Source organism: Agelaius tricolor, unplaced genomic scaffold (assembly GCF_023055355.1).
Source record: "Agelaius tricolor isolate 1412-34295 unplaced genomic scaffold, bAgeTri1.0.p SCAF_30, whole genome shotgun sequence".
NCBI lineage: Eukaryota > Metazoa > Chordata > Aves > Passeriformes > Icteridae > Agelaius > Agelaius tricolor.
This window is the reverse complement of record NW_027269290.1, coordinates 6,744,531-6,768,294: the sequence shown is the minus strand read 5'-3', so window position 1 is coordinate 6,768,294 and position 23,764 is coordinate 6,744,531. Positions and strand designations below refer to the sequence as shown.

The 23,764-nt window shown below is 51.8% G+C and overlaps 2 protein-coding genes across 3 annotated transcripts; both read left to right on the top strand.

Annotated features, from left to right (window-relative positions):
- Window positions 1-37: 37 nt before the first annotated feature.
- On the top strand, window positions 38-6,384 carry AP4B1 (adaptor related protein complex 4 subunit beta 1). 2 transcript variants are annotated; one of them, XM_071450371.1, is made up of 10 exons: window positions 38-279; window positions 360-584; window positions 652-782; window positions 997-1,144; window positions 1,269-1,765; window positions 2,441-2,524; window positions 3,410-3,513; window positions 3,672-3,879; window positions 4,378-4,662; window positions 5,049-6,384. In XM_071450371.1, the coding sequence occupies exons 1-10, from the start codon at window positions 167-169 to the stop codon at window positions 5,522-5,524; spliced, it is 2,271 nt and encodes a 756-aa protein (XP_071306472.1). In that variant the 5' UTR covers window positions 38-166; the 3' UTR covers window positions 5,525-6,384. The 2 variants fall into 2 exon arrangements, with proteins under 2 accessions (XP_071306472.1, XP_071306474.1); XM_071450373.1 differs by lacking the exon at window positions 4,378-4,662.
- Window positions 6,385-7,200: 816 nt separating this feature from the next.
- PTPN22 (protein tyrosine phosphatase non-receptor type 22) lies at window positions 7,201-23,651 on the top strand. The gene is made up of 21 exons (XM_071450279.1): window positions 7,201-7,315; window positions 9,454-9,562; window positions 10,516-10,592; window positions 11,570-11,665; window positions 11,873-11,911; window positions 12,323-12,394; window positions 12,472-12,531; window positions 12,903-13,045; window positions 13,827-13,893; window positions 14,838-14,915; window positions 15,611-15,703; window positions 17,020-17,096; window positions 17,976-18,706; window positions 19,737-19,838; window positions 19,968-20,098; window positions 20,804-20,831; window positions 21,219-21,299; window positions 21,593-21,696; window positions 22,376-22,406; window positions 22,505-22,582; window positions 22,887-23,651. The coding sequence occupies exons 1-21, from the start codon at window positions 7,229-7,231 to the stop codon at window positions 22,949-22,951; spliced, it is 2,349 nt and encodes a 782-aa protein (XP_071306380.1). The 5' UTR covers window positions 7,201-7,228; the 3' UTR covers window positions 22,952-23,651.
- The last annotated feature ends 113 nt before the right edge of the window (window positions 23,652-23,764 follow it).

The window sequence follows — 23,764 nt, the reverse complement described above, 5'->3', positions numbered from 1 at the left end:
GTCACGTGGGCGGGGCGGTGGGGCCGGCGGGCGGAGCGCGACCGGGACCGGGGCCTGAACCGGGACCTGGACCTGCGCCTACATCCGGGATTTGGGACCGGGACCGGGTCCTAGGACTCGGAGTGGGACCGGGAGCGGCGCTTAGGAGCGGCACCGGCGCGGGGCCATGCCGTACCTGGGCGGCGAGGAGGCGCAGCGGGAGCTGCGGCGGGCGCTGTCGAACCCGCACGTGCAGGCGGACCCGGCGCGGTACCGCGGCGCCGTGCTGCGCGTGATCCGGTACGGCGGGCGGGCCGGGCCGGGCGGGGGGCGCGGGGCCGCGCCGAGCCCCGCTGAGCCCCGTGCCCGCCCCGCCGCAGGCTGATGGCGCAGGGCGCCGACGTGTCGGGGCTGTTCCCGGAGATGGTGAAGGCGGGCGCGGTGCCGGACGTGGTGCAGAAGAAGCTGGTGTCGTTCTACGTGCGCGCCCAGGCCCCGCAGCAGCCGCAGCTGGCGCTGCTCGCCGTGAACTCCCTGCTCAAGGACTGCGCGCACCCCAGCCCGGCCGTGCGGGGGCTCGCCCTGCGCACCATGTGCGGCCTCAGGTGCGGCGGGGACCGGGGGGGTGTCCCCGGGCGCCGTGCCCCGCTGACGGCCGGCTGCCTCCCGCAGGATGCCCGGGATCCAGGAGTACCTGCAGCAGCCCCTGGTGAACGGGCTGCGGGACAAGGCGTCCTACGTGCGCAGGGCGGCCGTGCTGGGCTGTGCCAAGATGGTGAAGATGCAGGGGGACTGCGAAGTGGGTGAGTGGCTGGTGGCCGTGGGGCTGGGGACACGCCGGTGATGTGTTTGTGATGTGCGTTCAGCCTTCAGGGCTGTCCTGGGGTCCCTGCGCTGCCCCTGTGTTGTCGTGGCTGCAGGGCAGAAGGAGAGAGAAAGTGGAGGGTAATGAATGAAAGACTGAGAAAATTGCAGCGTGCCAGCAGATCCTGATGGCAGGAGCTCTGTGCTTTGCAGATGGTGCTCTGGTGAACGAGCTCTACAGTTTGCTTCGTGACCAGGACCCCATTGTGGTTGTGAACTGCCTGAGGGCCTTGGAAGAGATCTTGAAAAAGGAGGGAGGTGTTGTCATCAACAAACCCATTGCCCATCATCTCCTCAACAGGTTTGCTTTCTTTGGCACTCAGATGGTGCTGGAAGCTTCTCATGTTTTTCATGCAGAGGGGCAGTTCCTGGGGGACATAAGATGTTCCTGCCCTCCCTGACTGGTGCCCCTGTGTCCCTGGCAGGATGCCTGACCTGGACCAGTGGGGGCAGAGCGAGGTGCTCACCTTCCTGCTGCGCTACAAGCCCCGCAGCGAGGACGAGCTCTTCGACATCCTCAACCTGCTCGACGGCTACCTCAAGAGCAGCAGCCCCAGCGTGGTGATGGCGGCCACCAAGCTGTTCCTGGTGCTGGCCAGGGAGTACCCAGATGTGCAGGCAGACGTGCTGGTGCGGGTGAAGGGCCCGCTGCTGTCTGCCTGCACCTCGGAGAGCAGGGAGCTCTGCTTCACCGCGCTCTGCCACGTGCGCCAGATCCTCCGCAGCCTGCCCGGCCACTTCAGCAGCCACTACAAAAAGTTCTTCTGCTCCTACTCGGAGCCCCACTACATCAAATGCCAGAAGATGGAGGTGCTGTGTGAGCTGGTGAACGATGAGAACGTGCAGCAGGTGCTGGAGGAGCTGAAGGGTTACTGCACTGACGTGTCGGCGGAGCTGGCGCAGGGAGCGATCTTTGCCATAGGTGAGAGCTGTGCCTTGCCTTGGCTGCAGCCCTGCACCTTTCAGGGGGGCTGTGCTCTGCTGAGGGCAGCCTGGGCAAGCACCAGATCGCTGCTCTGCACAGACAGCAGCCTGCCCACGAGTGGTTTGTGTCAGAGTGTTTCTGAAGCACTGATTGTTACAGGAGTCCTGGCATTGAGCTCCTTCAGGTTGTGCAGGAAGTCCTTGAATCTCATGTGAGGAGATGCTCTAGACAAAATGTGTCATTTCATCTTGTTAATGAGCCTTCTAGCACTCAGTGAAGCTGTGCAGGGGGTGGAGGAGCTCTAATACCTGCTTGTCCTTTGAGTTGTGATGGGGGCAGAGTTAAAGTGATAGTTTTGGTTTTGTGAGCTTTAAAAATAGGTGAATTATTACAGTATTCATAAGGAGAAAGTTCAGGATGATAAAATGCCTTTTTTAATGGATTACATTTAAGGAAAGTTCAGAAATCTTCTGAGGCATGCCTCAAAAAAAAAAAAGAACATGTCCCTGGTGTGGAGAACAAGATCATTTGGCCACACTTTCAGAAATAGTCAGCAAGGAAAGGAGGGAGACTGTTCCTTTAAAGAGAGTTCATGATGAGTAGCTGGGTTCATGACTCCTGTTTCACTCTGATAGAAGGTTGATTTTTTATGTCTTTTTGGCATCCTTGCAGCCAATATTGCCAGGACATACACAGAGCAGTGTGTGGGGATTCTGACAGAGCTTCTGGGGCTTCAGCAGGAGCACATCACCTCAGGTAACCACTGCTGCTGGTTTATGCCTTTGCTGGAGCTCATGATCCCAAACTCAAAGGCACTTGGCTTTCAGCTTAGTTGGCACTTTCAGGTGGAAGTTTGCCAGGTGGGATGAGGGGTATGAGGTGTGTTCCTTCTGCAGGAGCTGCTCTCTGTGGAAAAGGAGATGGATGTAGCTGTGCTCATGCTTCTTTCTGGCTGCCACCTGCTGACTCAGGGAGTGAGGGGCTCAGCAGAGATGTTTTACTGTCTGTTTGAGAGCCAAGATGATTAATAGATCTTTTAAATCTCTGTGATTTCTGTTCCTCACATAATAGTCTGATTCAGTTGTGCCCAAGCTTCCTCTTTTCTCTTCTGCCCTCAGATCCACCTTCACATCACTGCTGTTCCTGCTGTTCTCTTTTAACTGGTCTTGCTCTCTGATTTGAAAACCACACGCTTGCACTCAGCTGTTGAATTCCATCTCAGGAGCTGTTTTTGTGTCTGAGTGGGCAGCAAAACCTTTCAAGTTTTGACCTAAAGTTCACGAGCCTCATTTTGAATCGGGGTCAGCTTTAATTTGTCATCCTAACCTCGTGTGTCTGAAGCATCATGAGTCAGAGGCTTTTTAAAGGCTGGCAGTGGCCAGAAGAGAGGCTGCTCTCCAGCAGGGGAACAATCTGAAGTCTCAGTGCTCTATTTTAGACCTGGTGCAGCTTTGCTCTGACAAATGCAGTGTCATGGGATGGGGAAGGAGGGTGCCTCAAATCACAGTCTCAGGCAGGGCGCTGACCTTCCTGGCTGAGATTTGCAAAGCCCCTTGAGTGGAGGGGTTTGAAATGATTTTTTCTTTTCCCTAGTGGTTTTTATGACTCTTGGGGCATGCTGATAACTTGTTTTCCTTGCAGCTGTGGTCCGTGCTTTCCGGGACCTGGCCTGGCTGTGTCCCCAGTGCACAGATGCCGTGTGCCAGGCCCTGCCAGGCTGTGAGGACACCATCCAGGACAGCGAGGTGAGAGGGAAGGGTGTACAAGGACTGTCCATCTTCCCTTTGCCTTGAGACTGGGGGCAAAAATCAGGAATGCTCAGATTTGTTCTCCCAGCGTGCTTATTCCCTGCCGACACGTGGCACACAGCAGCTGTTTGCTGGTGTTCCTGTGGTTCCCTCAGGGCAAACAAGCACTGATCTGGCTCCTGGGCACCCACGGGGAGAAGATCCCGAACGCTCCCTATGTCTTGGAGGACTTTGTGGAGAACGTGAGGTCGGAGTCGTTCCCGGCGGTGAAGATGGAGCTGCTGACGGCGCTGCTGCGGCTCTTCCTGGCCCGGCCTGCTGAGTGCCAGGACACGCTGGGCAGGCTGCTCTACTTCTGCATTGGTGGGTTCCCCGAGTCCCCACGGCTCCCAGGGACCTGCTCTGCCTGTGTCCCCAGGCTGGGTCAGCGTCCAGGCTGGTTCCAGGTGGTTCCATGCCTTAGGCTGCTGCCTGGCCCCTGGCTGGCTGAGTGTGGAGTCATGGCATCAGGGTGGAAGGGACCTTAAAGATCAGCCAGTTCCACCCCCTGTGCTGGGCAGGGACCCCTTCCCTGTCCAGCCTGGCCTTCCAGGGATCCAGGGGCAGCCACAGCTTCTCTGGGCACCCTGTGCCAGGGCCTGCCCACCCTCACAGGGAAGAATTCCTTCCCAATATTAAATCTAAACCTCTCCTCTTTTAGTTTAAAACCATTCCCCCTTGTCCTTTGGCTGTCTGCCTGTAGGCAGGCTTGCACTGTGTCCCTGAAAGTCTGTTTTTAATCATTTAGTGTATAAATTAGTGTTAGTGCTCAGGGGCAGTGTGGCTGACAGGATTCTCCGTGGGTTGCTGCCTGTGTTCCAGAGGAGGAGCAGGACATGGCCGTGCGGGACCGTGGCCTCTTCTACTACCGCCTTCTGCAGGCTGGCGTGGAGGAAGTGAAGAGGGTCCTGTGCAGCCCCAAGTCTGACCCGTCCCTAGGGCTCCTGGGGGACCAGAGCAAGCAGCCTGTCAATGCCTGGGCTCTGGAGTTCAACACTCTGGCCACAGTTTATGGCAGAGAGCGCTGGGCGCTCGCCACCGCCCAGCAGCCTGTGGAGCCCTCCTACTCCTGCTCTCCTGCTGCTGGCTCCAGGAACAGAGACACAGGTGAACAAACCTGCCTCACCTTCCTCTGGGAGCCATTCTTCCCTTGCCAGCAGATCACAGAATCCCAGAATAGTATGGGTTGGAGAGAGCCTTGAAATTCCTCTCGTTCCACCCCTTCCCATGGGCAGGGATCTTTCACTGTCCCAGGTGCTCCCAGCCCTGTCCAGCCTGGCCTTGGGCACTGCCAGGGATCCAGGGGCAGCCACAGCTGCTCTGGGCAGCCAAGATGTTCTCCCATGGGTTAGTTTGGAGGAAGGTCAGAGTGCTTTGGGAATTGGTGTGCAGTGAGTGGCTGGTCACTCACTAGCCCAGGAAATGCTGCTCCATCAGATGGGCTCTGTGGAGCTGGGAGCTGCATCTCACAAGTGTTTGTGCTTTCATTTCAGAATCCCTGGTTTCTGAAGGGGATAAGGAAGTCCTCGAGGCTCATCCTGATGCTCCAGTGTCTGAAGGGAATAAAGAACTCCTCGAGGCTCATCCTGATGCAGGCAGCCTAAGCTTGATTCCTGATGTTTCCCTGAGTGCAGAACAGTTTGAGAAGACCTGGCTGAGCCTGGACACGAGCTGCCAGCTCAGTCTGCCCTGGTGTGGGCCTGTCCATGCAGACACCATCCAGACAGCCCTTCGTGTGGTGCACATCCACACCATTGCCATGAGCAGAGCTGGAGCCCAGCCCTGGAAAGCTTATCTGAGTGCCCAGGATGACTCAGGCTGCCTCTTCCTCACAGAGCTCCTGCTTCAGGCAGCAGATTCAGAGCTGCAGGTCTCAGTGAAGCAAAATGAAGCCAAGCCAGAGGCACTGCAGTCCTTCATCTCAGCCTTGAGGACAGTCCTGGAGGCAGTGGCTGGACTGGAGTCTTGACTGGTGCCTGCTCCCAGCAGGATGCATGCTCAGAGCACAGGAAAAGTTGATTTCTCTGGCTCCTCTTGCCATAGCCAGTGCTGGTTTGGTAGTTTTAAGCTGCAGAGTTTGCAGTTCACCTGGAAAGCCTGGGTGGTGTGGGGGAAGCTGCAGCTGGGGATCAGGGCAGGGTAAAGGGGCTGCCCTCCCCTCTCTGCTGTGAGTCACAGGACTGGTGGCATCCGTGGTGCCTGTCATGAGGCACAAACACCACTGATGGAACCAGGGCTGAGCAGAATCCAGGGCTGTGTTTTGGAGAGGTTTTTTCCTGAGAATTAGAAATAATTTTTAAAAAAAACCAAACCAAACACCAGAGGCACGAGGATTCTGGACTTCTCTCACATTAAGAGAAACAGTGCAGTGAGAAGACAAAATCTTGGCTCCCTTTAGATTTGTTTTAATTTGCTGTCTGATTTCAGTAGTAGCTGTGCTTGGGGGTGAGCAGAGCTCTGCTGTGCCAGAGGAGGGCAGGCAGGGCACATCCTGCTCACTGGAACCAGCATATTCCAAGAGACAGACGTGGGTTTTTAATTGAAATGTGTTACTGAGGTGAAAATTGCCCTCTCTGAAGTTCCCCCAGCTCCTTGATTGAGGGTGAGGTACACAGTGAGATTGATCTAACAGCGCTTTAGGGTACTCTGTGAGGAGCACAAGCTTCTTTTAACCCTCTTCTGCCCGATTTCTTGTAATTTTTTGTTTCTTTGAAGGACTTGATTGTACCCTCAAATGGCACTGTGCCTTCCGTGCACTTCACTGAAACCCTGTCACTGTTCAACACACTTCTGCCTTTCCTAATAAAAATGTGAATCATTCTTGGCTGATTTCTGGAGTTTCTTGTTCCTTCAACCCTCAGGACTGTGGATGGAGTGATCTGTGGATTGGGGCAGCTCTGTGCCCAACAGGGCATTTCTCTCTGACCCTCCTTGCAGCAAAGCTTTAAGGAGCAACTGGGCAATAATTAATCTCGGTCTCAAATGCCAAATTACTGCAAAGGGTGAGCCTGCAGGTGGACTCAAAGGCAGAGCACCAGTCAGCTGTAGCAGTTGACAGTTCCCACAGCTGGGTTGTGTTCCTGCCCTCAGGGAGAGCTGATGTGGGAAACAGACTAAAACTTCCATCCCTGGAAAGTGTCCAGGGCCAGCTTGGATGGGGTTTGGAGCAACCTGGGATAGTGGAAGGTGTCCCTGCCCATTGAAACGAGCTTTAAGGTCCCTTCCAGCCCAAACCGTTCTGGGATTCTACATTAAAAGCGTGGAGGGGAATTGTGGATTTTCCATTCTGTTTTATGGGCTCTCCCAGCCACATTCCAGGTTTGAAGCCTTCCTGGGATGTCAATGCTGCACAGCTGCCCCCTGTGCTCACCCCTGGGTACCCCTGGCAGGGATGGCTGAAGGAATTGGGGTGGTGGTGGTGTCCAGCATGTCCCTCCCCTTGTCCTGGGTGCTGCCCACCCTGTGCCAAGCTGGGCTGGTTTGAGCAGAGGGTGCCAGGGCCCCGTGCTGCGCGTTGTGTTGTTTGACCAGGATTATCTGCCACGCACTAATTTCCTCTGGGGCTGTGATGAAGTCAGAAAACCACAGGCAGCTCTCCCCGGCGGCGCCTTCCGCTGCGGATCACTTGACATGTCCCGTCCCAGGAGGGCCAGGCCAGGCACGCTGCGGCACCATGGACCAGAGGGAGATCCTGCTCCAGAACCTGGAAAGGGCCCAGGGCAAGAAGCTCAACAAAGGAGAGTTTGCAGAGGAGTTTTTGGTGAGTTCTCTCAAGGCTTGGCTCGGTGTTTCAGCTCGTGTCGGAGGGAATCGCTCGGTCACCTCCTAAACCTGGCACAGTGAGATTTTCTAGGAGTTTTATAGCAGACACCCAGAAGTTAACTGGGCTAAGAGGAGTGTAAAGACGTGATAGAAATTTAGTCATCTGCATTTGAACTCTTTGCTTTTTAACTAATCACCCGAGTGCTTCCTGTTTTCTGCCTGGTGAATGCACTTGTTGGGACATGGTTTCACTTTGCCGGGTAACAGAACTGGGGGGACAGGGAGGAATATGGAGCCTCTGGCCCTGGTGACACAACTGAGGACACAGGGAGGAACATGGAGCCTCTGCCCTTTCTCCCCATTGCATTGTTAGACCCGTGGCACACGAGTTCCTGCCAGGCATCTCTGGTTTCGCCTTGCCTTAGCTTGTTCCTATAGAGCACAGGTTGCCCAAGGGAGCTGTGGCTGCCCCATCCCTGGAAGTGTCCAAGGCCAGGGTGGAAAGGGCTTGTAACAACCTAGGAGAGCAGCAGGTGTCCCTGCTCATGGCAGAGGGTGGAATGAGATGAGCTTTAAGGTCCCTTCCAACCCAAACCATTCTGGGATCTGTGTGCTCTGCATCCAGCAATGCTCCTGGCCCCTCCTGGGAGCTGCTTTCTTGTTCCCTCAAGGCAAAAGCTGCACAAAATGCGATGGCTCCCACCTCCCCCTGTGTCCTGCATTGCCCTGAATCTGTGACCTCTCTGATATATTTTTGGTTTGGGTGCCAGGGCTGAGGCTCAGATGCCAATGCACCCTCTCATGGCTAAAGCTGGTGGCTGGAGGTGGCCCTTGGTGTATCAGCTGGAAGCTCTGACAGGCAGTGACATTGCCCAGCTCTCACAGACACAGAGAAGGGCAAAACTGTGAGATCTGAGACGTGTCAAGCACTGGACTGACCCTGGCAGTGGGCTCTGGGTTACTGAGGGGTCTCCACAAGCTCCAGCCCTGCTCTGTCATACCAGCAAAATCTGGCCCTTCAAATGCTTGGGGAAAGCTGAGTGCTTGGTTTCCAGGTGTCTGGGGTGGAGGGAAGTGATTAATCTGAGCCTGCAGTGACAGTCTGTTGTTCCATGGAACAAAGTGCTCTCACTGCCGGCTGAGTTTCCCCTCCCTCTGCCCGGTGTCTGTGTGTGTGAGGCTGTGGGCTCTGAGCCCTGCTGCTGCTCAGGCTGATGTATTCATTTCTGATCAAAATGGCAGGTGGAAATGGTCAAGGCTGCATTTCCTGGTTTATGGGATAAGATCTCAAAGACACTTGATTTGTGGCTGCTTTTGCAAGGCAGTGGCCTCAGCAGGCCACTATGCTGGCTTATTTCCAAACATGACAGATATATCCATGCCATTCCTCCACCCCAATTCCTGCCCTCTCCCTGTGGGACCAAGCATTTTTATGTGCAAATTCTGGTGATGTTACTATGAATGATAGGGTTTCATTAGGATCTCCTTTTTCTCTTTGTGCAGTCTCACAGCTGGGCACTGGTAACAGATAGTGTGTGTTATTTAGGAGCTGGTGGCAGTGAAATAAAATTCCGTGCTTTACCAGGAGAAAGATGCTTTAACTCCCTCTGAGTGCTGCAGCTTTATCCTTCAATTGAAAGAGATGAGAGGTTTGCAGCCCTAAGGGTCTGTCCCAGGACTCCTTGTCTTTCACCAGTCCATGGAGCCACTCTGTTGCAGCTTCCTGTGCTCCCTTTGTGACTTGAGCATCACTGCTTCTTCCAGCTACAGATGGGAGCATCTCTACCAAAATGAGAAAAATCTATAGATTTACCTGTCTTTTCTGGCATCATTTGATGAAGGTGCTTTGACATTGCCACTCCTCTGATCTGGGTGCCATTTGAGAGGCTCCCCTGGGCCTCTCTCACTTGTGAGATGCTTTTGTCGCTTCACGAGCCGGCGTGTGGGCACTGCCTCAGCACACACTTTCCATCCTTCACAGGGCTCTCAGAAGGTTCTGTCTCTATTCTTGCTCTGAGCAAAGCCACTCAGGAAAGAATTGATGGTGGTGGCAAACGTGACCCCTGGAGACCAGCTCTCTAGTAGGGAGCTGGCTGCAGCACGTCTGCTGTAATTTGTTCCACTCTTTTATCACAGAAGCTGAAGAGACAGTCAACAAAGTACAGGTCGGATAAAATCTACCCCACAGCAGCGTCTGAGCAGCCAGAGAATGTCAAGAAGAACAGATACAAGGACATCTTACCTTGTAGGTTGGAAATGGCACATGTTCCTACTCAGCCTTGTGTTTTTCTTGCTTTTCTTGTTCTCATTCTCTGGTGCCTGCCTGCACAGCTGTTGTATGTGAGCATTTCACTGCTGTCTGTTGGCTTTGAGTCCTGCTCCTCAGATTTAGGGCTTTGGCTGCTGCAGTGCCTGCTCTGGAGGACTTTGGCACAAATCAGCACTGTCAGGCACATGGTGGGATTTTGGGGATGATCTGTGCAGGGATGGGAGTTGGACTCGATGATCCTTGTGGGTTCTTTCCAAATTCAGCATATTCTGTGATATTTCTACAGACAGAAGAACTTCTATTCCTGAGGAAACACATCCTCCAGTGATAATCCCTGCAAGTTTCTGGTTAGCACTGTAGCCACTTGCATCCAAAGGCCTCTGGACAGTGATGTCTCCACAATGTGCAAAGCAGACAGCAGGCAAACCCTGCTGAGGCTTCCCTTGGTGCAGTGGTCTCCAAAGGACTCTGTCCCAGCATCAGAGCAGACTGTCTCTTTTGACCATTCCAGCTTGGAAAAGAAAGTAAATCACAGAATCATTAAGGTTGGAAAAGACCTCCAGGATCAGGTCCAGCTTTCAGACCTTTGCATCTGACCCCACAGAGCTGGTGTGAGCCTGGAGTGCTGTTGGGTGGTTTTGGGCTTGGCTTGCTGCACGGCCAGAGGGGATCAGCATTTCATGGGGCGGTGGCAGCACCTGCAGCTCTCCCCTAAAACCTCCCCCACTCCCCAAAAGGATCTTGCCCATCCCCTGTGTGTAGGCAGCAGGGCTGAGGGAGGTGTGGGGGGACATCAGCTGCTTGCACAGCCTTGCACCCACCCTGCATGGGCTCTCTGATGTGAGTGCTCCCCCAGAGCCCCTGGTGCTGCCCCCAAGGGCTCAGTGACCTTGAAGAGCAGACACTGACTGCTTCCCCTGCTTTTGCAGTTGACCACAGCAGAGTGGAGCTGTCCCTGATTACGTCAGACACAGATTCTCATTACATCAATGCCAACTTCATCAAGGTTTGCCTCTTTTGTGGTGTTCTGTCCTGCAAAGGTGTTGGTGGTGCCACCTGGGTGGGTTGAGCCAGGAGGAGCAGGCTGGGGGCTCTGCAGTAGTTTCTGGGCTGTACTCAAGGATAACTGAGGGAAGAAGATGAGTGAGCCCTCCAGAAAGCCCCTGGGCAGCACAGAGGCTACAGGGCAAGGGACACACTCCTGCCGGGGGTGGAACACTTTGTGGTTCTCAGCCCCAACTTCCTCGTCGCCTTTGCTGCCTTTGGTGGGTGACAGTGGTGCAAAACTGCCTGTGGCCAGAGTCACCTGGGCTGAAACCAGTGCAGAGGCAGGAAACCTTGCAGGGCTGCACGGCTGGGACCCGCTGCTGCTGGGGCGAGCAGCAGGGCAGATCAGTGTGGGACAGGGCTCCACGTGCAGCTCCACCACTCCTGGGGCTGTCCTGGGCCTGCAACCCTTCTCTGACTGATGGATGGATGGATGGATGGATGGATAGATAGATGGATGGATGGATGGATAGATAGATAGATAGATAGATAGATAGATACATACATACATACATACATACATACATACATACATACATACATAAATAGTTCCCTTCATTCTCCATGGTGGTGACCAATGGCCCAGGGCTCTGTGTAACCTGACTGCAGAAGATTCCCAACAGGATCACAGTCCATTCTTTGGCCATCAGCAACAGAGCTGTGGCCACATCACCTCCAAGCTCCCAGAGGTGCTGTTAGGGCTGGTGCTGGTTCTGGGAGCAGATCTCAGCTCAATCTCAGCTCCCCAGCTTGGCCCTGCCTTTGGTTTGCATACCAGTGCTTGAGTTAATCTATGTACCCAAAATTCAACTCTGTGAAAGTCCTTCTAAATCCTTAATGGGCTTGCTGGTAGAAGTAAATTCAGAGAGAGGAATGACTTTATTTCTGCTGGTGAACTATGCACAGATGTGTCCATGTCTGGTTTGAATGTTCCAGGGTGTCTATGGGCCAAGAGCATACATTGCAACCCAGGGTCCTCTCCCCACTACTGTCACTGACTTTTGGAGGATGATTTGGGAGTATGAAGTCCTGGTAAGGTGCAGATTTATATTTAAAGCTTATATGTCCTTTTTTTTAAAGAAAAGTTGCCTTTCCAGTCAGAAGTCCTTTGTTGGGACTCAGGGGAAGGCAGCCCACAGAGTTTCCTTATCACTAAGTACCCACAAGAGATGAGTTTAATTTTGCTGCCTGGATAAGAAACTCATGTTCAGCCTTTTCTAATGAGCCTTCTTCCTTCAGGTCGTGGTCATGGCTTGTATGGAGTTTGAAATGGGGAAGGTGAGTAGCGTGTCACAGATGGCCCTGAGTGCCAGGGCAGGGTGAGAGGTGCAGATTTTTTATTAAATCCCACAGTGAGAGCAAGTTTCTGTTTGATATAAGCTGATTTTTGGGTGTCCAGCTGCAAATGGTCCCTGGGAGATGTCCCTGCCCATGGCAGAGGGTGGAAGGAGATGATCTTTAAGGTCCCTTCCAACCAAACCAGTCTCTGATCCCATGAAATTCTTCAGCCATTTCCAGCAGCGTAGGGAATCTCTCTGGAAAGGGAAATGCCACCGTGGCAGCTCCAAGGAAGGGGAGGCTGGAGCTGGACAGCAGCAACAGCTGAGCCTCTTCCCAGAGTGAATTTTGTCCTGAAAATCGCAAAAGGGCCAGTGGGGAATAACCAAACACATGTGCTTGTCCCAACAGAAGAAATGTGAGCGGTACTGGGCGGAGGTGGACGGGTCCCCCCTGCAATGTGGCCCTTTCTCCATCACCTGTGTGAGTGCAGCCACCCCAGCAGCCTGTCCCACCTCAGGGAACCACAGAAAATCTGACTCTGACTCCTTCTTTTGCAGGAGGCTGAGGAGAGGAGGAATGAGTATGTGATTAGAACTTTAAAGGTGACCCTGAATGAGGTAAGGAGGAAAGGTCAAGGCAGAAAATGTACCTGGGCTGGCTTTGTTATATAAATAATATATTAAAATATGGTACATTTTGTGCAGAAAATTTTACATTGGTCAGGCTGCCGAATTAGATTTGACAGCAGTCGAGGGAACAAAGGAAGTAAAAAATTCATTAACTCAGACTTCAGTTTCTGAAGCTGTTTGTCAGTCATGGCAAATCAGGCTCTGGGCGAGTGGGGCCAAGGATGTCATAAAACAGCTCCTGCAGCAAAACCAGCTGCAAACTGCTGCTCTGCCCTTTGCCTGCTGCTGCAGCTGGCAGCTGGGGATGGAGCAGAAATCCAGCTCCCCTTGCTGTGCCTGCCAGTGCTTTTCTCCTGCAGGCAGCCCGCACCATCTTCCACTTCCACTACAAGAACTGGCCAGACCACCACGTGCCCTCGTCCATCGAGCCCATCCTGGAGCTCGTCAGGGACATTCGCTGCCACCAGCCCGATGACAGGGTCCCTGTCTGCATCCACTGCAGGTGGGTGAGCTGGCTGCCAGCAGGGAGGGGCTGCTGGCCCCCAGAGCCCCTTGCTCCACGTCCCAGGGTCACAGGGACAAGCCCATAGCCAAGCTCCTCTTGTAGGGAGCCCTAAGGCAAAGGGGGACAGCCAGCACAGCCAGGGGCAGGGAAGGAGGGAGCAGCAGGCCAGCAATAGAATCACAAAACCATGGAATTGTTTAGGTTGGGAAAGTCCCTAAAGATGCTCGAGTCCAATAATTGGCCCAGCACTGTCAAGGCCACCACTAAACCATGTCCTCAAGTGCCACATCTACACATCTGTTCAATGGTGACTTTACCACTGCCCTGGGCAGCCTGTGTCAGTGCCTGATAATGCTTTTGGTGGAGAAATTTTCCCTAATATGCAATCTAAACCTCCCCTGAGGCAACCTGAGGCCATTTCCTCTTGTCCTGTCCCTTGTTAGTTGGGAGAAGAGACCAACACCCGGCTGGCTGCACCCTCCTGTCAGGCAGTGAGACTGTCTGGGTCACAGACCACCACCACTGGCCATGCCCACGTGTGGCTGGTGACCACAGGAGGAGATGAGCTGTTCTCAGGGCATGAGCTCTGCCTCCCAACCCTGTGCAGCAGAGCCCTGCTGGGGTGGGCTGAAGCTGCAGCATCCTGCGGGTCTGCAGGATGTGTGTGGGACAGCAGGGTCCCAGGTGGCTGTGAGTGCTCTCCAAACATCCCTGTGAGAAGCACAGCGTGCCCAGGCTGTGCCCTGTGCCCAGGCTGTGCCCTGTGCTGTCATTGCAGTGCTGGCTGCGGCAGAACCGGCGTCATCTGCGCCATCGACTACACCCAGAAGCTGCTGAAGGATGGGGTGAGTGCCAGCCCCCTGTGCCCCCATGGCCCCTGCACCCCTCTGTCCCTCCCCAGCCTTCTCTGTGCCCTCCAGCCCCTCTGGCTGTGCTCAGGGGCATTTCAGGGGGGTGGGAGATCCCCATGGAGAATGGCAGTGGCCCCAGTGCTGATTGCCCACCCCCAGTTTGTGCCACCCCTCTCTCTTCAGGCACTGACAGCATCACCCCAGTGGGGCAGAAATCCCCCCTCCACTGCTCCCTCTGGCCAGGCCTTCAGCTCACAGCCCGTGGTCCTGTGCTGACCTTCACTCTTCAATGCATCTTTACTGTTTGTCTCTCCACACTCACCCATCAGATATTCAGTGTTTCCAAGCCAGCCCCTTGCTTTACTCTGACTCTCCAGTAATGGTACAGGCAGTGATCCCCAGCCTCGGGGCAGGTGCTCAGAGGAGAGCCTGCTCTGTTCCACAGCTCCCTGGACCCATCCAGCTGGGAAATCGGTGTCATGTCCTTCCTGCTGCCCACAGCTGTTATAAAAAGGGTATTTTCTGTGGAGGGGGAGACAGGAGGGAGGAGAATGATTTCTAATAAATAAAATAGCACTTTAAGCCGGCTCTTTGTTAAAAATTATTGCAGTAGCAGGCCTGGATTTCAGGCAGTGCTCTGAACTGCATCATGACTTGGAAGTTTCGTGGAATTAGACCTGTCTGTAAATTTTTATCAGAGAAATCATAGAAATGATTGAAAGATTTGGGTTGGAAGATCTTAAAAATCCTTTCTTTCCAGTCCATCCTGTCCAGCCTGGCCTTGGACACTTCCAGGGATCCAGGGGCAGCCACAGCTTCTCTGGGCTTCCTGTGACAGGGCCTCCCCACCCTCACAGGGAAGAATTCCTTCCCAATTTTAAATCTAAATATCTTCTTTTTTAGTTTAAAACCATTTTGTCTTTTCCCTTTCCCACCAGATTGTTCCAGTGAACTTCAGCGTTTTCAACCTGATCCAGGAGATGCGCACACAGAGACCCTGCATAGTGCAGACCAAGGTGTGTTTGTCACCACTGCTCCATGCTGGCCCTCCACCTTTCCCCACAGCAGGGGAACCCAGAGCAGTGGAGCTGCTGGGAGCTGGGGTGTGGAGACGTTGTGCAAAGTCCCTTTTCTGAGCAGAACAATGACTTGGCAGAAGTTGATTTGGTAGCTGAGCGTTTCCCTGTGGACAGCTGGGCCAGCGCTCGCAGTGGGATTTATCAAATGCTTACACTGTGAAACCAGGGACTGTCCAGGCAATAAAGTGGGAACTTTCCTCAGCTGCAACAGACTGAAGAGGAAGCTCAATGCAGAACAGCGCTGTTTGCACACCCAAAATCCCCCAGATACCTCAGTGTGAGCCTTGTGAGAGCTGTGGCTTCTGCCTCTTCTCAAAATTCACACCCTGCCGACGGACAGGAAAGGCACCTTCTATCAGGGTGATGCTTGCTTGGGAAGAGGTGGCCATTCACAGGTGGCCATTTACAGGTGACCATTTACAGGTGACCATTTACAGGGGTGATGCTTGCTTGGGAAGAGGTGGCCATTCACAGGTGGCCATTTACAGGTGACCATTTACAGGTGCCCATTCACAGGTGCCCATTCACAGGGGTGATGCTTGCTTGGGAAGAGGTGGCCATTCACAGGTGGCCATTCACAGGTGCCACCAGTGCTGTCTGTCACAGTTTCTGTCTGTCTGTCTGGAGTGCAGGAGCAGTATGAGCTGGTTTACGATGCCGTGATTGAGCTCTTCAGAAGGCAGATTCAAGCACTCGATGCCCAGAAAGATTCTGCTGCTTCACAGGTAAAAGTCACAGGACAAACACGCTGCCTCTTGCAGCCTGGGCACGCCAGCTCTAACCTCAATTCCTGCTGCAGATCTGGGGTGAATTCCCATATTTTCTACTTCCCTTGATACCCAAACTAAGTCTCTTTTGATGTTAACCCATGAGAATCCAGCTCTTCCCCTGAATGTGCAATGCTTGTCACAAACAAGACCTAGATTTTCTTCAGTCTCTAAACAATTTTCTATTTTCTATATATTTTTATGATTGTTTAATGTCATGAGTGAATAGAACAGCACGAATTTTCTGCAGGACTGGCTGATTTCCATGGGGATGTGCCAGTGAAACTTGAGGGATTTTCAGACCAGGTTGGGGAGGTCCAGGTTGGGAAGTTTGGGATCACAAGGCAGTGAGGCTGGAAGTGTTTCCTCATGTTTGCTAGAGAGGGAATCAGCACTACAGCCTGTCTGTGGGCGGGCATAGGGGGAAATATCTTGTAAAAAAACATGGCAAAGTCTCACAAATCTGTTACACCTCTGAGGAAAAGAAATGTGGTCTTGGTGTGAAGTTGCACGTTAACAGGAATAGCCAAAACCTCTCTGGTTGAGGTTTTCTTTGCTCTTGCTGTTCTGTGACTGCTGACATGAGCCTTGTGCATCAAATCCAGGAACGTAAATGCATCACAGCAAAGCCTGGAAGGTCACAGTGAGCTCATTTTGTCAGAAACTTTTATCTCAAAAATTGGGAAGGGGATCCTGCCATGGGACTCATGCCTCAGTTTTGCCATAGGATTTGCAGTTTGTTCCAAGCCAGAGTTGAGTGAGAAAAGAACCCTAAAAAGCCTTTTTGGACTGGTTAAGGACAGTCTGTGAGCAAAGGTCACACAGGGCTGACACAAAATGAATGCAGAGGACTTTTCAAGTCAGGATGTGGTTTTGTAGCTGTTGCCCAAACCTCTCGCTCCCCTAAACCTCCCTGTCCTCTGAGGACACTGTGCAGAGCAGGGGGATGGCCATGAGCTGTGTCATGCACAAAATCAGCACCCAGCTTGCCCAGTGTGGGCTCCTGAAGGCAAAGTGTCTGCACAGGCTGCCTGCCAGCTGTTTGGCACAGCTGGATGGTTGTGGGGCTCGCTGTACTCTCATTTCAGAAAGGTGCTGGCAGAGTTGCTCTGCAGAAAGTTCTGCCTGCAGTTTTCAGCTCCTCCTTGGTGTCATTTCCCAAGTGCTTTAGTAATTAGAAGTATTTGGCAAAATCCCAGCCCCTGAAGCAGAACGTTTGTGCTCTTTACATTCTGCCTCCTCACTCCTGTTTGCAAACATTTCCTTTTCCCCAGGAAGGAGCAGGGCATCCTGTAGCCAAGCCAGTCCTGACTCCAGTGGAAGACATTTATGGCCTGAGTTCCCTCACCTGGTAAGCCCCAGCACAAGTATCCCTGGCTGGTATTTGCAGTCACCCACACAATTTCAGAGAGAGGAACTTCTTGGTGTGTGCTCTGGAACACTTTACCCACTCTGACTCTCTCGTTTGTTCCTAACATAATTCATGGAATCATAAAGGTTGGAAAAGTCTTCTGAGACCACCAAGCACAACCATTAACTGCCAGGTCCAACACTAAGCCGTGTCCCCAAGTGCCACATCTACATGTTTGATGAGCACTTCCATGGATGGTGTTTCCACCACTTCCCTGGGCAGCCTGTTGCAATGCCTCATCACCCCCTCAGTGATGAAACTTTTCCTAATTTCCTACTAATTCCTGCTCTTCTCACTGATGTGTCTCAGCCTCTTCCCTGTGTGCCATTTTCAGTCCCCTTCTTCTGCCCTGGGCTTTGTATCACTCACTGCCTCACATATGAACTGAAAACAGTATAAACCAGTATATAGAAGTCTCATGAACGTGGAGGCTGGCATGGGATACCCCCACACTGGTCCCATCTTCCATCTGCACATTGCACCCCAGTGCCCCTTGCTGCAGGAGTTGCAATCCTGAGGATGCAGCTTCCCAATGCCAGCAGCTTCCAAGGGCGGTGGGATCTCTCTGTGGACATGTTTGGGATTTCAGCATCTGCTTTCTGCAAATAATTTTGCCTTTTTGTTCAGTTTGCTGACATCAAGGGGCCTCCTCTGTTCACCATTTGAAATGGAGAATGGAGCACAGCCTTGCTCAAGGCTGGGCTCTGCATTTCTGAGGGAATTGCTCCTGGCAGCAGTGCCGTGGGCTCTGTTAGTGGGCAAACACTCTCTGAGCCCTCCATGGCTCTGACTCCACACTTTCTTGTGCTTTTCCTGCAGCTCAGAGCCAGAGGAGCAGACCCCAGACCAACACCTCCCTCCACAGCGGGATGGGCACCGACATCTCCCTCCGGTGGCACAGAGCAAAATGTCCCTGCCCTCACTGTGTGCCCCAGGGGCACAGCCCCGCTCTGCCAGGGAGGTGCCCCCCATCAGACAGGCCATCTCCTTCGGGGCTCTGAACTTCTCCAGCTGCACCAAGGCAGCTGCTGGCGAGCCCTGGGGTGCTGGGGGTGCCCCTCAGAAACGCTGCAGCTGGGAGCTGGAGCTGCAGCCGCCCCCAAAGGGAGCAGGCAGGAGGGCACCTGGTGCCAGAGCACCTCTGGCATGGACTGTATCGACCCCTCTGGGCCTGGGGCAGCGGGGAGAGGGCTGGGAATGGGATGCAGGGGATGCCAAGCCTGTTTGGAGTCCCCAGTGGCCAAAAGGTCACTCGAGCTTCCAGGATGGATTTTCCCCTGTGGCCCTGAACCCCCCCAGACGAGCAGCAGATGCTCCCTCAGGCCACAGGAAGCAGAGGCAATGCCCTCACCCTTCCCTGTGCTCAGCAGAAGACCCCTACTTCTCATCACTATCTCCAGAGGAGCCTGTGTCCCCCGTGTTTCCCTTTCTGGGGGCGCAGGATGAGCTCCTCCCTTCGTGCTCTGCCAGTGCCCCCCTACAGCCCAGCACAGCCAGCTCCCCATCACCCCACCACGCTCCCCTGGACCAGGAGAGGATCTGCTCCTCGGGTACGTGCTGCTGGGACAAGGGGACACATGGGACCAGGTTGCTCTGGACTGGGGCGTGCTGGAGGGAGTGGTTGGTGTGCTCATCTGGTGTCCAGGCAGGGCTGTAGCTTCTCCTCAGGACTGGGCTCTCATGGGAGCTGAGGGAGCCACTGGTTTCATCCTCACACTCTTCATCCTGCCTGAATTTTTTCCCACAAACATTTTTAGAGCAGTGTAATTTTGGGGTTTGCGTTACACAGCTGCTCTGAACCACTGTGTCACCTCAGAACAGCTCTCACAGGGAGGCAGGGGTGGTGCTGACCAATTCTTACACCAAGGTACTCCAAAAAGCATTCAGAAAGCACCCAGAAATGGTTTTCTCTAAGGATCTAGTTTTCAGGTCTTTGCTGCAGAGTGTCATGTGGGGGACACTGAAATCTCACCAAGATTGAGAGATCCAGGACTTCAGGGGCCCTGAGCAACCTGGGTGACACCCCTGCCCATGATGGGGGTGTTGGATCTAAATGGTTTTAATGATTTTCCCTTCCAATCCAACCCATTCCATGACTCCATGATTGATCACAAGTGTTTTGCCCAGATCTGTAGCATTACATCCACCACGTGTCATATGAGGAAGGTGGAATTATTCCTTGTCTGGTTAGTCCTGGTTCAATCAGACATTTCCTATTGCCCACACTTGCTCCACTTTGTCCTGCCCAGACGTCTCAGTGTCACAAAGACATGCTCGTTATCCTGGTGTTATCCATCCATATCGTTATCCTGGTGTTCTTGGGGACTCCTGGGAGGTGCAGCCCAAGCCAAGCAGCAGCAGAACCACTCACCAGCTGCATGCCTGGCTCTGTGCTGGGTTATGCTCATTTTCCTTGTGCAGTTGGTGCTGGGAGTTATTTGGATGTTTAACCACAGTTCAGAGGTGTTTAACCTCAATCTCTGGTGCGTGGCAGGGCAGGAGCAGCCCCCTCCCCTACACAGCTCTGTGGTCCTCCCATGTCCTGCCATGCCAGTAACCAGTCTGTGTCTCTCCAATCAGCCCCCCTGCCACAGCCTGATGATGATGATGATGATGATGATGATGCTCCTCCACCCCTGCCCCAGCGCACCCCCGAGTCCTTCATTGTGGCCAGTGAGGCAGGTGAGTGATTAACAGCATTAAATGTGGGGCTGAGCAGCACTGGGGGCTCACCCAGCCCCGGGGTGGTTCTGTAGCATCTGGCAGGGCCTGGGATGAGGAGTGATCTCTCTGGTGTTCAACTGCTTCCAGGGCAATTTCCTCAGGCCACTCCGGATTTCCAGATTCCAGACAGAAATCCAAATATTGGAACCTCCTGGGAGTGGAGTGGTGAGTCTCACTCAGAGGGGTTTCATGACCCTGTGAGACTGAGACCATGTAAGGTACAAGTGGCTTTTTACCTCTTTCCTGGCACTATTCCTATGCCAAACTCCTTTGCACGTTTCCTTCTGTGAGAAAGACTCTAGATTTTGGCACTTTGTACTTGCCATAAATTATTTCATAGAATCACAGGATCATGGAATAGTTTGGGTTAGAAGGGAATCTTAAGAAAATCCCATTCCACCCCCTGGCCATGGGCAGGGACACCTTCCACGAGAACAGGAAGGTGTCCCTGAGAGCACCTTCCTGTCCAACCTGGCTTTGAACACTTCCAGGGATTCCAGGGCTCAGGATTGGAAAGAAGATGGGGTCTCAGTCCAGCCCCTTCTTATCAACGTCTAATTTACTCCAAACATTATTTTTTGGGATTCTAAAACCAGTACAAGGTAATAGACATATTGTCCCTCATTTAGAGAAGGATAATGAGCATATGACATTAGTTTTCTGCTGAGCTTCACCAGCCCTGTGGAACCAACAGGAGCTGAACAAAATTTAGGCATCTGTTGATGATCCCATAGCTGAGTGACAGCTCTGTGAAGTGGAAGAATGAGGCACAAGTCTGTCTTCCTCTACACAAGTGTGGAGGTGTGTGTGGGAGGGTGTTTGCACATCACATCCTTTCCTCATCTTCTCTGGCTTCCTTGTGTGCAAGAAAACAACATTTGGATGTGGGAATTTTAAATACCTGCCTTGTGTTTTGTTTCCAGAGTGTGAAGCTTTGGAGCCCACGAACAGGTATAAGTTTAACACTGGGATAATCTTTGGAACTAAGACCTGCTTTTTTCCTGAAACTGCTTTATTTAGCAACTGTGTTTAGGATCTGTGCTCAGTGCAACGGAAATTGTTGCTAAATAGTTCTGCATCCAAATAGTTCTAACCAGAACTAAACAGTTCTGCAAACAAGTGAACTGGTAGTTTTATATTTCCTAATCAGCTCCTGCCTCATCCTGTTCATGAGGATGCCCCTTGCAGCCTCCTCTTTGTCTGCATGTTGCGCGTTTCCTTTGAGACAACAGAGAGAAGCTGGTTGCTTCTAACACATGTAAATATATATATATATATATATATATATATAAAAAATTTTAAAGCTAGGTAACCAACTCTTTTATCTTTGCTTTACAGAGACAGCCCAGGATGGCTCCAGTTCTCCTCCTCCGCTCCCTGAAAGAACCCCGGAGTCGTTTGTTCTCGCTGAGGCAGCAGGTGAGTGCTGAGCTCTTTTCTCAGGATCTGACTGATGTTTTACACTCACACCTAAACCTCGAGGTTTCTGAGAGCGTGGCCCACTTGTTCAAAGCATTACCAGGTAGTGCTTCAGCACTTCCCTGCAGGAGAGTTCAGCAAACACAACGAAAATAAACACAAGTAGGGAACCTGCAGAAAATTTCTAGAAGTGCTGCATTAGAGGAGATGAAAAGCAGCAACAAAGCACTTGGAAAAAAGCAGGAGGATTTGTGAATGACCACTGAAAATGTACATATTATGTATGTTCCCAGGTCTCCAGCCTGCTGCAAGAAATTCCTCGGGTCCTGCAGGTTTGGAGAACAAGGGCTCAGGAACATCCTCCAAAGATCTCATTAAATGCTTCAGGAGGAGCAAGGTAAAAGAAACAAAAGGTGGGGGGGAAAAAGGGAGAGAGAAGAGCTCTGGCACAGTTGGTGCTGCTCTCTCACTGGTCACTGGGGGAACAGGGCTTGGTGCTTGTGTTCAGGGCAAGAAAACAAGAATAATAAAAATATTCTGGTGTGGAACTGCAAACGCCCACCCCGTCTGCACTGGGAACGGGGTATCCCAGCTTTGGCATTCCATCCACTTGGGGTTCCCCTGGGAAAAAAGCTGCTCCAGTGGGGTCTGAGCCTGCCCTACAAGGACAGAACCATGGCCAGCCCCCTCTTGCTGCTGTTAATTCTCCCCATGAGATTGTACTTTGGGATGTAATGGTGGAACAGAAAAGCACTGGAGGAAAACAGCAAGGAAAATACAAACTGGAGGCATTTGGGATCACAAGGAAAAAGCCAAAGAGAGTGGTACAAAGTTTGTTTTTTAATGAAATGTGTACTTGTACAATTTCATGAAATGTGATACTTGTTTTTATGAAATGTGATACTTGTACATTTACCAGTGAATTCCCACAGTAGCTAATCTATTTATACATGTACATTTATCAGTGTTTTTATACATGTGCATTACCAGCAAATTCCCTTTACCACACTAGCTGATCCGTTGCTTCACACATTTTTTTCTGACTAGCTTTTTTTCCAATTTGTTTTTTTTTACAGAGCTTGAAAATATTGAAAAATGTGAGAAAAAGTAAGTTTTCAGGCTAATATCTTTGCAATGGCTTTAAGCAAGTATTTAAATGTATGGGACCGGTGACCAGCTGCTCCAGTCTCATTTTTTATTTCTAGGCATCTGCAATCCATCTTCACTGACAAAATCATCAGAACCTGCCCCAACAAACTCTCCAAGGTCTTTCCTTAACTTTGGTATGTTTTGCTCTTCATATTTTGGTAGGAAGAACCTGGTTCTTGGAAGTTTAAATGCCAGGCAGAACACTTACAAACTACAAATATTTCAAATAATGCTCATTGGGTTTTACACTTTTCGTTTTTACACATTTACAACTTTATTTGTAACTACAAGATGTTGCTTTTCTGTCATATCTTAACCCTTGGGAAAGATCTGAAATCGCAAGTATTTTCAATTCCTGTGTTATTTTAAGGGATTACATAATCAGCATCTGTAACATACAGAATTTGTTGCATTAAAAAACACATAATTTCTTCCTAGGCTTTGCAAATCGATTTTCAAAACCTAAAGGACCAAGAAATCCACCCCCAGCATGGAATATTTAGATGTATTTTACAGACTTGGCGCTGCAGATTTGTGAAGTCATCCTGAAATACTTGGAATGCCCATCCCAGTGAAGCTTCCACCGAAATAAACACATCCAAAGCTGTTACACGGTATTGGCAGCTCAGGCACTACTTGCACATTCACTGAATTTAAAACCGGAGCTTTAAAGTCAAGAATGTAAAAGTACCAGCAGCTTTCCGTTAATTCGCAGTGGGATGGAAGGCAAACCTTGGAATACAAGTTTTGTCCTAAGGAGGGGACATATTTTTGTCGTGTTTTGGAATGTAATCACTTCAAAAGGATGGATTTGAGCACAAACTGATGATGGGACCCAGTGAAGGCTCTGGGATGAACTGGAAAGCCAACGGAGCAGAGAGAGGTGATCAAGACCCTCTCTCATGTTTGTAGGTCTACTGCAATCAAAGACGCTGAAATGTTTACATTACTTCGACTACGAGGGAATTAGCGCCCCAAATTTTAGAAATAATATATATATATATATTGGGTTTTTTCCCCATCTGAGTGAATCAGAGCATTTGTCTGCATTTTGGGGCAATAAGACTTAAGATGGTGATTGATCCCATGGAAACTAAATTGGTGTAACCGCACAAGTGGCTGACCCAGCTGCTCTTCTATCTGGGAAAAAAAAATCCCAAAATACCATGACAGCAAGGAAAATATTATTGTATTTTAAACCAATGCTGTTTTCAAGGATTTGTGATTCTCCAGCACAGAATTTCAGGTGGGAACAGGGAAGATGAGATTTCTTGCCAGGTTTCTCAAAAGATTCCACTGATCAGTGGGGAGGGATA